This window comes from Orycteropus afer, unplaced genomic scaffold (genome assembly GCF_000298275.1).
Source record: "Orycteropus afer afer isolate SDZICR_OR568_19922 unplaced genomic scaffold, OryAfe1.0 scaffold00165, whole genome shotgun sequence".
Lineage (NCBI taxonomy): Eukaryota > Metazoa > Chordata > Mammalia > Tubulidentata > Orycteropodidae > Orycteropus > Orycteropus afer.
Window position 1 is genome coordinate 4,705,713 of NW_006921752.1, and position 13,163 is coordinate 4,718,875.

The 13,163-nt window shown below is 57.6% G+C and overlaps 1 protein-coding gene across 1 annotated transcript in view; it reads left to right on the forward strand.

Moving 5' to 3' along the window:
- The first annotated feature begins 2,293 nt into the window (after window positions 1–2,293).
- DGKZ (diacylglycerol kinase zeta) overlaps window positions 2,294–13,163 on the forward strand; it is a 15,122-nt gene continuing 4,252 nt past the window's right edge. Inside the window, exons 1-22 of the mRNA XM_042781749.1 lie at window positions 2,294–3,003; window positions 3,295–3,403; window positions 3,658–3,753; window positions 4,076–4,153; window positions 7,412–7,468; window positions 7,896–7,964; window positions 8,838–8,909; window positions 9,001–9,117; window positions 9,207–9,278; window positions 9,553–9,648; window positions 9,907–9,989; window positions 10,083–10,143; window positions 10,232–10,345; window positions 10,443–10,583; window positions 11,167–11,245; window positions 11,403–11,458; window positions 11,611–11,673; window positions 11,772–11,845; window positions 11,931–12,042; window positions 12,335–12,534; window positions 12,761–12,861; window positions 12,968–13,047. Coding sequence (XP_042637683.1) covers window positions 2,294–3,003; window positions 3,295–3,403; window positions 3,658–3,753; window positions 4,076–4,153; window positions 7,412–7,468; window positions 7,896–7,964; window positions 8,838–8,909; window positions 9,001–9,117; window positions 9,207–9,278; window positions 9,553–9,648; window positions 9,907–9,989; window positions 10,083–10,143; window positions 10,232–10,345; window positions 10,443–10,583; window positions 11,167–11,245; window positions 11,403–11,458; window positions 11,611–11,673; window positions 11,772–11,845; window positions 11,931–12,042; window positions 12,335–12,534; window positions 12,761–12,861; window positions 12,968–13,047 — 2,640 coding nt within the window. The remainder of the gene's footprint in view (window positions 3,004–3,294; window positions 3,404–3,657; window positions 3,754–4,075; window positions 4,154–7,411; window positions 7,469–7,895; window positions 7,965–8,837; window positions 8,910–9,000; window positions 9,118–9,206; window positions 9,279–9,552; window positions 9,649–9,906; window positions 9,990–10,082; window positions 10,144–10,231; window positions 10,346–10,442; window positions 10,584–11,166; window positions 11,246–11,402; window positions 11,459–11,610; window positions 11,674–11,771; window positions 11,846–11,930; window positions 12,043–12,334; window positions 12,535–12,760; window positions 12,862–12,967; window positions 13,048–13,163) is intronic.

The following is a 13,163-nucleotide window of genomic DNA, read 5'->3' on the forward strand; positions in this document are numbered from 1 at the left end:
TAATGGAGCCCTTGGGCCTGCCTCCCTCACAGGGTCATGGTAGGGATCAGAAAAATTGAGAAAGCGTTCAGCCCAGGGCCTTTCACACAGTAGGTATTCAGTAAATCGGACAGTTAGTATTATGATTTCCTTCCCTACCTCATCCCTCATGGTCTTAAGAGGAAAGACCCTATGCTCTGCCCCATCTCTGGGCTGCAAGGGGCAGGCTTTGCCCTCAGGTAGGCTTGTGTTCTGCATTGGCTCCACCGCTGTGGACTTACCCACAGTTACCTCCCTGTGCCTCAGTTTCCTCATCAGGAACGTGGCATATTACAGCACCTGCTCCTCAGACTTAGCACAGCACCAGACTCAGCAAGTGTCAGCCATGATGATATGGATTTTAGGAGGGAGCCATGTTCTCTCTGGCTGCCAGCTCTGCCACCCCCGAAGCTCACTGCCCTGCCCTTCGCCTCATCATCTGCAGGGGCTGGGGAGTGTAACAGGCAGGGGCAAGAGCCAGGCATCTCTAACACTGCTCAGTAATGACAGGAGCCAGACACCTCGGCCCTGTCCTCTTGTCTCTCGGTTCCCTAGCACCTTCCAGGGCTCAGACCCAAAGCCACCTTCCCAGACCCACAGCCTCAGTAGCAAAGCCAGACTGAATGGGAGGAGGTGCTAGACACACAGGCCAAGCCTGACTCCAAGTGCGTTCCCATTGCCATCAAGTCAATTCCAACTCATAGGGACCCTTTAGGACAGAGTAGAACTGCCCTAGAGGGTCTCCTAGGCTGGAATGTGTACAGAAGCAGGTCACCAGGTCTTTTCTTTCTTGGGACAGCTGGTGGGTTCAAACCACTGACCTTTTGATAAGCCGAGCTTTTAACCATTGCACCAGCAGGGCTCTTTCCAAGCTCTGTCTTAATCTCCCCTCCTACCCACCATTTGTCCAGGGCACCCACCTGCTACACCTAACTCCTGCCAAGCCCTTAGGAAGCAGGGGTGTTTGTCCTGTTAGCCCCAGACAGCACTGTCTCAGGGTTGTTACTCTGACCTCCAAGTGGCTGCCAGGGGCTAGAATGCACCTACCCCCAGGCTTAGGGACCACGGACCTGATGGTGGGGCACAGGGCATCTGACCCTAGGCCCTCTGGTGGCATTGCCATCATAAACCATACCAGGCTTCCTGCCCTGCCCCAACTGAGAAGAAGAGGTGAGGGCTAGGGCCCTAATCCTTGTGGCCTGTACAGAAGAGCAGGGCAGGTGAGCTAAGGAAGGAAACCAGTCCTCGCTCTCCAGAATGGGTTGAGGTGACCAAGGATTGTCCCCAGGGCCCTGCCTCCTGCAGAAGGGAGCGAGGGCAGCTCCTTGTTAGGAAGTTTGAGAGCCAGGGCTTCTGCTTCAGTGACCCAAGAGCACTGTGGTCAGTCTGGGAGGGTTTCAGACATCAGCCAGTGCTCTAACAGGAAGGAATGCCCGTCCTGTGCCTCTAGCTTAGGGGAGACACTTGTGCTGAAAACCTGTCAGTCCCTCTGAGACACAGACACCCACACAAACCTAGAATCCAGAGGGTTTTTCTTATGTGGCTTCCTATTTGAAGTCCCCTGGACGAAGGCTGGGGTGGCCTTTTACCCCAGCCACTCCTCAGTTCACTGGGGGCCTTATTTCCTCAGGGCCCTGTAGTCCCTTAGTCAGATGCCATGCTGTCTCAATTTCCGAGTGCCACTCAACCTGACCCCAGACTGGGGCTGAGCCAGGCAGGGGTCTCCTCGGGCCTGAGTTCCTTTGCAGAGTGCCTCCTTTTTCCCCCACGGCTTGGTTATGTCTCGTCCCAGGAGGAACCTAACCTTCCCCATAGTGGTGGCAGAGCAGAAGCCCCACATGAGGGGAAGCCTTGCCCTTGGCCCCCAGGCTGTCTGTGGCAGCTTGGAACTGGAACTCAGGACCCCAACTCCCAGCTCCGCTTTTCTTTTCCATCAGCTTCTGGCAAGTGTTGAGGTCCTGTAGGCCCAGGGCTTTGTGGACTCTGATTCCTGGACAGGGAAAGACGGGTGGGTAGCCTAACGCCCCCTGCCACCCATTACTCCTGGGCCAGCATCAGTGCTTCTAACAGCTGACAATGTGGAAACCCTTAGAACTCCCTGGGACTCATAAACATCCCATTTATGGAGGTGAGACCATAGTTGTTCCCCATCCCAAATGTCCCCTCGCTGCTCACAGAGGGGGCTGTGAATGGGCTGCTGGATGCGGGGTGGACCGTGGCCCCACGCTCATGATGCTCCGGTCTCTGTGCCCAACAGCCCCTGCCCGCCCCTGCCATGGAGACCTTCTTTAGGAGACACTTTCACCGGAAGGCGCCAGGCCGTGTGGGGTTGCCCATGAGCAAGGCCCAGCGCCGCTCCCCGGTCGGTCAGGCCTCTTCGTCGCTGGCCCAGCGGCGCCGCTCCAGCGCACAGCCCCAGGGCTGCCTCCTGGGTTGCAGGGTGGGGGCCCAAGGCACCAGCCGCCGGCGCTCCAGCACTGCACCCCCAGCCTGCAACCCTCGCTTCACCGTGGACAAGGTGCCCACCCTCCGGTCTGCCGCCGTTGGGGCCCCACTCCTGGGCACGCCCCTGCTGCTGGCGAGGCCTGTGGGCATGAACGAGGAGGAGGAGGAGGGGGCCCAGAAGGAGGATAAGGCAGCTGGGGCATCGAGTGCCACCCAGCCAGGCACCGAGAGACCAGGGTCAGCCCCACACCTAGGCATCCAGCCACGACTGCGCATGCCCCGTTACCTGCGCCACGCCTCCTCACACCTGCTCCCTGCTGATGTGGTCTACGACCGCGCCTTCTGGGGCCTGCACGGCTACTATCGGCGCCTCAGCCAGCACCGGTCCTCGGGCCAGCACCCTGGCCCTGGGGGCCGAAGAGCCTCGGGCACCACGGCGGGCCCCGTGTTGCCCACCTTTGTGCGCCCGCTATCCCGCAGGCGCCAGGTAGCCCTACGGCGCAAGTCCGTTGGACCCCTGGCCTGGAGTGCCGTGCTTGCGTAGGTATAGCCACAGCCAGCAAAGCGAGTAGTGTGGCCCCAAGAGGCCGGCCAGGGCCCTAAGGCTCCGTGCCGCCCAGGAGCAGCTCCAGGCAGTGCCCTGGAGTCAGCACACACTCCGCAAGGGCCACGAGGAGCCTGTCAGAGTCTTGGGCTCCGTGGGGCCCTCCGCCCTCCCTGCTGCAGTCCCTCCGGTGGCCTTGGGTTGAGCTGAGCTCCCAGGTGGTGGAGAAGGAAGCAGGCAACAAGGGCTCGGCTGGCCCCGGGCCTCAGCTGTCTCCTTTTCTGTAGGAAAGCCATCACCAAGTCGGGCCTCCCGCACCTGGCACCCCCTCCGCCCGCGCCCGGGGCCCTGTGCGGCGAGTCCGAGAGGCAGATCCGCAGCACTGTGGACTGGAGCGTGAGTGCGGGGTGCTGGGTACCAGCCCCTGCTGGGCAGGGGAGGGGAAGGGAGGAGGGGAGTCTGCGGGAGAGCGGCAAGCCTGGGGGGGGTGAGTTTGAGCCAAGCAAGCCTCCAAGATGGGGAGAACAGGACTGAGCAAAGTAGCTTGTGGTGGCTGGAGCCGAGGCTTTGTCCTTGGAGCAGAGCGCATGGAAGGTGCAGGATGGGCTGGGCGACAGGCGTGCACTGAGCATACTCCTCCCGTGGCCTAGGAATCAGCGACGTATGGGGAGCACATCTGGTTTGAGACCAACGTGTCAGGGGACTTCTGCTATGTTGGGGAGCAGTACTGTGTAGCCAAGATGCTGGTGAGTGAGCTCTGTGTGGCATTCTGCCCCCTGGTGGTGGAGCCGGGTCTAGAAGCCTGTGAACAGATCCCTGCTGGCCAGACCTACAGCCCTCTGGGAAAGGGGGCACGATCACAGACTTGAGCGCCCCCACTGTGGGCTGCCCAAGCCGGCGAGGGAAATGGGGGCTTTGTCTTGTTGCCTGGAGCCAGGGCTGGAGGTTCTCAGGGCACAGGGGGCCTGAGTGGTACTGAGGAAACGGGATTTCTCCACGTGCCCTGGGGGCAGAGCCCCGGATGGAGTTACCAGATGCCTGCGGGGGCCCTCTCTTTCTTTCCTGCAGCAAAAGTCAGTGTCCAGGAGGAAGTGTGCGGCTTGCAAGATTGTGGTGCACACACCCTGCATCGAACAGCTGGAGAAGGTGAGTGGTGGTCCAGACTGGCATAGCACTCTCAGTACTACACACCTGGTCCCACGTTACACAGGTGGACTGCCAAGCCCCCCCCCCCACAACAGACGTAGTGAAGAGCCAAGATTTGGGAGCGTTCCCATCCTGGCTTCCCCATTTATTACCTGTGAGACCTTGGCAAGTGACTTAATCTTTTTGTGCCTCAGACAACTCACCTATTAAACAGAAAAGTCACAGCACTTACCTCGTGGGGTTGTTGTGAAGATTAAATGAGGTGAAGCTTGGACGAGGCGGTGAGACATGCTCTACAATTGTCTGCTGCTGTTGGTTTTTAAACAGCTCTATTGAGATAATTTATATACCAGAAAAATCACCCATTGAAGGTGTACACTTTAGTGGCTTTTGATATATTCACAGAGTTGTGCAGTCACCTCTACAATCAATTGTAGAATATTTCCATCACCCCCAAAAGAAACCACTTTCTCCTTAGCCAACACAGCCAATCTGTCCAGTCCCCCCAGCCCTAGACAGCCACCGGTCTGTGTTTTGTCCCTAGACTTGCCTTCTCTGGACATTTGATAAAAACGGACTCATACACTCTGTGGTCCTTTGTGTCTGACTTCTTTCACTGCGAGTAAGCATGTTTTCACGGTTTATCCATGTAGTAACATGTAGCATTTCTTTTTATTACCAAATATTATTCCATTGTATGAATACACCACATTTTGTTTGTCCATTCATCTGCCAGTTTGTCATTTGGGTTATTACCACCTTTTGGTGATTATGAATAATGCTGCTGTGAACATTTTTGTTCAAGTTTTTTGTGAACATGCTGTTTCCTTGGGCATGTAACAAGGAGTGGAATCGCTGGGTCATATGTTAACTCTGTGTTTAGCTTTTTTGGAGGAGTGTCTGGTGGTTTCCAAAGCTGCACCATTGTACTTCCCCCCAGCAACATAGGGGCTTCCTCCTTGTCCACACCCTCACCAGCACTTGTTGTTGCATGTCTTTCTTATTACAACCATCCTGGCGAGTGTGAAATGGTGTCTTGTTGTGGTTTTCTTTGCATTTTCCTGATGGCTAATGATGTTGAGCATCTTTTCATGTGTTTACTGACCATTAGTATGTCTCTGGGAAAGTGCCTATTCAGATCCTTCGCCCATTGTTTTAATTGGGTTATTTGTCTTTATTATGGAGTTGTAAGAGTTCTTTATGTAGCCTGGGTGCTGAGTCCCTTCTCAGATGTATGATTTGGGGAGGGGGCGGGAGGCCCCGTTTTTGTGGGTTGTCTTTTCACTTTCTTGATAATGTCCTTTGAAGCACAGGATTCTTTGATTTGGATGACACCCAGTTTATCTGTTGTTGCTTATGCTTCTGGTACCTTAAGAAACCATTGTCTGCTGCTGCCGATTCTCACCCTGAACCTCAGCTGTGGGGGAGCGGCAGGGTAGGGTCTCAGAGGGCTCAGCCACACTGAGATGTCTTCCGTGTGGCCTCTTGAAAGGGGATCTTGTCAGTGTGTGCCATCAAGTCAATTCCGACTCCTAGTGACCCTGGAGGACAGAGTAGAACTGCTCCACAGGGTTTCCTAGGTTGCAGTCTAAATGGGAGCAGACTGCAGGAATCCTTAAAGTAGCTCTGACTCATTGTCTGATGGTGCTTTTTTCCAGCCCTCTCATCCTGTCTTCTAGACTGTGAGCTCCAGAAAGCAGGGCGGGTTGTGCATTGCTGGATCCCAGCACCTAGAACAGAGCCTGGCACAGGGTCGGGTTCGTTGACTGTTCTTGAAAAGATGAATTAGTGAATGGTGGCCATGACACCAGTTTATCTATGTCCAACTTGCCTAAGGTGTTTGACTGCTAACCAGAAGGCTAACCAGTCACTCTTTGGAAGGACAATTGGGCAATGTACTTCCATAGACATGTTGCTGTTGTTGTTGTGCCTTTGAGTCAGACCCGACTCATAGTGACCCCTCCTTGGGTTTCCAAGGCGGTATCACTACGGAAGTAGGTTGCCCAACTTTCCTTCCGAGGAGTGGCTGGTAGGTTTGAACCGCCAGCCTTATGGTTAGCAGTCAAGTGCCTTAGGCACTATGCTACCAGAGCTCATACCATGTCGGAAACCCAAAGAGGGGTCGCTATGAGTCGGATCACCTCCACAACAATGAGTTTGGAGTTTAACTTAATGGTTAGAAGAGGCCACTGATTTGCTGAGTCTTTCTGGCTCAGCACTGGCCATGCTGGTCCCGGGCAGCTCTAAAGCCTGTGCACTGTCCCCTGCATGCAGCCTCTGTCAAGACCTTGTCCACAGTGTGTCTGCAGCTGAGGGCACTTGCAGACCCTGTGCTTCTAGAGGGAGATAGTGAGAACGCTGAGTTGCTGGGCAGTCTCTGTGGTCGAGGCAGCAGCTGGGAGGGGTGGTTGTGGATCCTCAGGCCTCGCCAGCCTGCAGAAACCCAGACCAGCACACGGCACGTCCATAAGACGAGGAATGGCATGAGCAGGGCTACCTTGGGCTCTTTCCCCGCCCCCTGAGGTAGAGAGCAAGGCTTTCCTGTTGTCGTTACCAGCCATCCAGTCAGTTCTGACTCATGGCAACCCCACGTGGGCAGAGAACTGAACCACAGGGTGTTCAAAGCTGCAACCGTTAGGAAGCAGATCTCGAGGCCTTACTTCCGTGGTGCTTCTGGGTGTGTTTGAACTGCCAACCTTCCAGTTCGTAGTCCGGCACTTAGCCATTTGAGGCACCCAGGGATCCTCAGGCTTCCCTGAAGCCCCCTAAAGCTGAAGCAGGGACAGTTAGGCAAAGAGGATCTGAAATGCAGCAGGCACTGTAGACCCTTTATCATCTTCTCAAACCTGGGTTCCACAGGCTAGCTAAAGGCACTCCAAGGGCCCATCAGAACAAGCCTGCAAGCAGGATGGTCGCCTGCATGTGTCTCGGCCGGAGTGCTGGGGGTGGGGAAGACTATAAAGATGAATAAACCAAGGTGCCATTTTAGTGGGTGCAAAACCACCACTCTCTCCCTCACCCTGGGATACTGGGCAGAAAGCTGTGGGGGCAGAGGAAGGAAAGAGTCCTTCTGGCTAGTGGGAGGAGCACAGGAGGACTTCCCGAAGGAGATGTCTCACAGTCCAAGGGCTCCCAGGATGCACTGAGCTAATCCTCCTGGGCAAGGATAACTGGGTGACTCTTTCCTGGAGGGGGTGGCCATATGGCTGACCTCGAAGAGAGGTTCTGACACTTTGCTGTCATTGCAATATTTCACAGATAAATTTCCGTTGTAAGCCATCCTTTCGGGAGTCAGGTTCCAGGAACGTTCGCGAGGTAAGTGCCTGTCGGGTAGAGGCAAGGAGAACCAGATTTTAAAAGTGGACCTCTCTGCAGTGCCTCCAGAGGGCCACCAGGGGTCTCAGCTCCTTCCGACTCCTGGGGCCCTGGGAGGTGCCAGGCTGAGGCTCTGAGGTCTCAAGGGAAAGGCCGGCTGCAGAAGGGGCTAGGGCACAGCATGCCTCCGTAGGCCTCCTAGCTCCCTCTGTCGAATTTTGCACCACCCTGGGGAAGTCACATCCTTCTCAGAGTCTCAAGTCACGGATAGGAGTCTTCAGCCCTCTCACCTCACCCACAGGACTGCTGAGAACTTCGTAGCCCCTACACCTCTCCATTGACATTGAGAGTAATAGGCCGTGCTCAACCCCTGTGCCCTTCACCCACCGTGCCTCCTCCCAGTGACGGTTCTTTTCTCCTCCACCAGCCCACCTTTGTGCGTCACCACTGGGTACACCGGCGGCGCCAGGATGGCAAGTGTCGGCACTGCGGGAAGGTGAGAGGCCCTGTTGGCCTACTGCACCCTGGCCCAGAACCCCGTGCTGTGTGGACAGGCCTTGCATCATGACTGATGGACCCCACAGCACAGAGACCAGGGCTTGCTCAGCCTGACACTCCTTGACCTCCTCTCTTGTCCCAGGGCTAAAAGGACAGCAGGAAGGACAGAAAGTTCCTTCTCTGGCTGCATCTGGGCAGCTGGAGGCAGTAGAGGGCCCCTTTGAGAATCAAATAGATTTTCTCACCTACTCACTTTAGCAGATACTTGCCAAGCACCTGTTGAGTACCAAGCACTGAACAAGGTAGTGGTGCTGCCCCCTAGAGGCCAGTGCAGCTGGCCGGCCGACTCTGCTGCCCAGCCATCCTACTGCAGCCAGGGATGGTTTTTTTGTTTACTTGGTGGTTATCTTGTGTCTCATCTGGCTCCCTCAAAAAATGTAAGCCTAAAAGGTCTCAGCCCCGCCCCCCCTTTTTCTGTTTCTTCTTAGCACCCAGCATAGTACCTGCCATACAGGTTCTCAATAAAGGTTTGTGGAATGAGCAAGGAAATTAGTATGAAAGGGACTCTAAAGAGGTACTTTAAGAGCACACAGGAGGCACCTGAGCAGGTCTGGAGCCCGGAAGCAAGGAAGCCTGAGTTAGGCAGGAGTTAGCCTGGGGCCCATACCTGTTCCCAGTGTCCTTTAGTTCACTTCAGAAAGGTTGGGGCCCCTGAGTTAAGCACTCCTGCTCAGCACTTAGTTTATGGTGTTTGTTGGACTTTCAAAACTTGCTCCATTTCCCTTGGTGGAGAGAATGGGGTATCAGGGAGGGGCTGGGCCTTCTGCTCTAGGCCTGGACCGTGGTGCTCAGCCGTCCTGTCCACCCTCAGGGCTTCCAGCAGAAATTCACCTTCCACAGCAAGGAGATTGTGGCCATCAGTTGTTCCTGGTGCAAGCAAGCAGTGAGTAGAGCTTCCCCTGACCCGTGGACTGTCCCTGGGCTTGGGCCCTGGGGGCTCAGACTTCCTCAGCCTCGCCGCCCCTCCCTTCTAGTACCACAGCAAGGTATCCTGCTTCATGCTGCAGCAGATTGAGGAGCCCTGCTCGCTGGGCGTTCACGCCGCCGTGGTCATCCCGCCCACCTGGATCCTCCGTGCCCGCAGGCCCCAAGTCAGTCCTGCCAGCACCCTGGACACCTCTACCCCCACCCACATCCAGTCTCACCCGCCTTGTCAGCACCGCCTCTGTCCCCCTTGCAGAATACCCTCAAGGCGAGCAAGAAGAAAAAGAGAGCGTCCTTCCGGAGGAAGTCCAGCAAGAAAGGACCTGAGGTTGGACCTGGGGCCGGCGGGCAGTCAGAAGGGAACGGAGGAGTGGGGTCCATTTCTGGCTGGGGGGATCACTTTTAGGCTTTGGGGACCCCGAGGAGGGCGGGCAATGAGATCTGCCTGCATCACCTCTCAGTGGCTGCACCTACCAAAGGTCAGACCCCAGAGATGGTCCATATGAATATGGGCGAGGGGGCAGAATGTCACCCTGGGGACTGTTGGCTTGGGGTTGAGTCCTCTAGGACAGAAAGCAGGCTTACAGCTCTTTGTCTCCAAGGAGGGCCGTTGGAGACCCTTCATCATCAGGCCCACCCCGTCCCCACTCATGAAGCCCCTGCTGGTGTTTGTGAACCCTAAGAGTGGTGGCAACCAGGTAAGCACAGCCTCTCCTCTACACTGAGAGCTGTGGAGTGGGGTCGGGGTCAAGCCCATCTCCCAGCACCTCTGCCCAGGCCCCATTGCAGCATCTGCTCTATTGCCTTTTTCCCAGGGATCCTAGGATATCCTACCCTGTATCCATCCTTTCTGAGCTTGGCCCCACAGCCACACCTTTGTCTCCCTTACTCTTCCACCCCAACTGCCTCCTCCCATCTTCCTCTTTCTGGTTCCATACCTCTTGGCTCCCCCACAGGGCGCAAAAATCATCCAGTCCTTCCTCTGGTACCTCAATCCCCGGCAAGTCTTCGACCTGAGCCAGGGAGGTCCCAAAGAGGCGTGAGTACTTCCAGGGGGCGGTGGAGGGTCTGGCCTGGCTCTTAGCCATGGCACACACACCCTGACCGCACACCTGTCTCCCCCTGACCTCAGGCTAGAGATGTACCGCAAAGTGCACAACCTGCGGATCCTGGCTTGCGGGGGCGATGGCACGGTGGGTGCTCCTCCTGGGGCTGCAGGGTCTAGGCTGACGCCTGGGCCGCCCTCAGGGCCTGATGGGCCTCCTGCTCCGCCCTCCTCAGGTCGGCTGGATTCTCTCCACCCTGGACCAGCTGCGCTTGAAACCACCACCCCCTGTCGCCATCCTGCCTCTGGGTACTGGCAACGACTTGGCCCGCACCCTCAACTGGGGCGGGGTAAGAGCCCACGGGGGGCGGGGCAGCCAGGGGCCAGCTGCACGGCAGGGGCGTCTCCAACCACTGCAGCTGCTCAGTCCCCACTTCCTCCCACCAGGGCTACACAGATGAGCCAGTATCCAAGATCCTGTCCCACGTAGAAGAGGGAAACGTGGTGCAGCTGGACCGCTGGAACCTCCAAGCTGAGCCCAACCCTGAGACGGGGCCTGAGGAACGTGACGAGGGTGCCACCGACCAGGTGGGTCAGCCAGGGCAGGGCAGGGGTAGCCAGGCAGTTACCATGCTCGGGACCCGGGACCTTTCCACACCTCAGTGTCAGGGCCCCACTGTCCCTCTCGCTGGTGGGACCTTGAGCAAGTGTCTTCATTTCTCTCGGGCTCACTGCTTCATCTGTATGGTGGTAATGAAGGTGCTCACCTCCCAAGAGGGCTGTTCATTCAGCCCTTGGCACCTCTCCACTGAGTCCCTGCTGCTTGTCAGGCCCTGTTGTAAACAGTGAACAAAGCACAGTCCCTGCTCTCGAAGGACTCTTACAGTGCAGAAGTGTTGGGAACAGTGCTGGGCACAGGGTGCCTGCAGGGCTGGGGTGCCTGGGCAGTTAGGGAAACCTCGATGAGAAGCTGATGGCAGGGCAGGGCCGAGCCTGATGTGGGCAGGAAGGACAGTGGACAGCGAAGGGATGGGGAGAGCTTTCAGTGGTGGTGGTGGTGGGGTTGTTAACTGTGCTGTCAGTTAGGAGGCTGAAAACCACTGGGTGGGGCCCCAGGAGGGGGTGGGGCTGTGAGGCCCCACCCTCATCTCAGTCCCTTGGCCTTTTCCAGCTGCCCCTGGATGTCTTCAACAACTACTTCAGCCTGGGCTTCGACGCCCATGTCACCCTGGAGTTTCACGAATCAAGAGGTTGGCAGCCTTGAGAAGGCCTCAGGGAGGGAGGGACACAGGAGTGTCCCCAAGGAGAGTCACCTCTACTAGGAAAAGACAGTCATTCCCAGCCCTCTGTCCTCACCCCAACCTAGAAAGAGTGGCTGACTGTCCCTCCTTTCTTGTCTCCACCCAGAGGCCAACCCGGAGAAGTTTAACAGCCGCTTTCGGAACAAAATGTTCTATGCCGGGGTGAGTCTGGGGCCTGCCAGCACCACTCTCCCAGCCCACATCTACCACCCATGCCCCCTGCCCTCTGCATCTGCCAGGCTGCAGGATCCTTGCCTGGGTGGTAGCAAGGGAAGGTCCCTGTCACCAGATGGTAACACCTCTGCCTCCCACAGACAGCCTTTTCAGACTTCCTGATGGGCAGCTCCAAGGACTTGGCCAAGCACATCCGAGTGGTGGTGAGCAGGGCGTGGCCAGCAGGCAGCGCGAGGGGCAGCAGGGAGGGAGCCACCTCTGCATGTTACCCCCCCAACCCCTCCCCCATTCTCACCGCCAGTGTGATGGCATGGACCTGACCCCCAAGATTCAGGACCTGAAACCCCAGTGCATCGTTTTCCTGAACATCCCCAGGTAAGGAGAGCAGAGCCTGGGCTGGGTGGCCTGCTGCCTCCACCCAGCAGACGGGTCTCTGAAGCCTCCCTCTGCCCCTGTCCAGGTACTGTGCAGGCACCATGCCTTGGGGCCACCCTGGGGAGCACCATGACTTTGAGCCCCAGCGGCACGATGATGGTTATCTCGAGGTCATTGGCTTCACCATGACATCCCTGGTGAGTGGAGCATGGGGCCTGCCTAGAGCCTCTGTCACCCTACAGTATCAACTTCCTGAAGATGGGAGGGACAGTCACCGGCGCTCCCTTGGTTGGCCAGGATCAGGGGTTCACCTCCCCCTCCCTTCTCTGTCCGGGACACTCTCCCCTCCCCGCTCTGTTTGAGTCTCACCCTGTCTTCTTCTTTGGCTGGAGACCATCCACACCTTTGTTCTCTGGCCAGAGGAACAGAACTCGGGGGCCCCACCACCCCGCCCCCCGCCCCACCTGACCTGAGCTTCCTCTGCCACAGGCAGCACTGCAGGTGGGCGGGCACGGCGAGCGGCTAACACAGTGCCGCGAGGTGGTGCTTACCACGTTCAAGGCGATCCCAGTGCAGGTGGACGGCGAGCCCTGCAAGCTCGCTGCCTCTCGCATTCGCATCGCCCTGCGCAACCAGGCCACCATGGTGCAGAAGGCCAAGCGGCGGAGTGCCGCCCCCCTGCACAGCGAGTACGTCCCACCCCCAGCCACCACTTGCTGGGAGCTGGTGGCCAGACGCTGCAGCTCCCTGGCCCTGCTTCCCAGCTGTACAGGTGGCTGGCACAGCCTCTGTCTCTGTCCAGGGCAGTTGGGAGTGGGGAGGCCTCCCTGTCCTACTGAGCTTAGCACCCAGACCAGGATTGGTGCCCTGGGGCAGAGCCTGTTGCTGAGCCTTCTTCCTGCCCCCACCCCTCAGCCAGCAGCCCGTGCCCGAGCAGCTCCGGATCCAGGTGAACAGAGTGAGCATGTATGACTATGAGGCCCTACATTATGACAAGGAGCAGCTCAAGGAGGCTTGTGAGTGGGGGCCAAGGCGCGAGGCAGGGCCAGTGGTGCTTTGGAGGCCCCCGAGGGCAGGGCAGTGGGCTGCAGCCACCTGCTGACGGCCTCTCCTGTCCCCCAGCGGTGCCCCTGGGCACTGTGGTGGTCCCAGGAGACAGTGACCTTGAGCTATGCCGCGCCCACATCGAGAGGCTCCAGCAGGTAAGGGCATGGGGGGTCTGGCCAAGAAGGTGATGGGGAAGTGACAGCTGGCCTTCCCTTCCCCATGCAAGTCTCTGCCTGTACCTCCCTGCTCCAAGGCCTTCCCTTCCCCATGC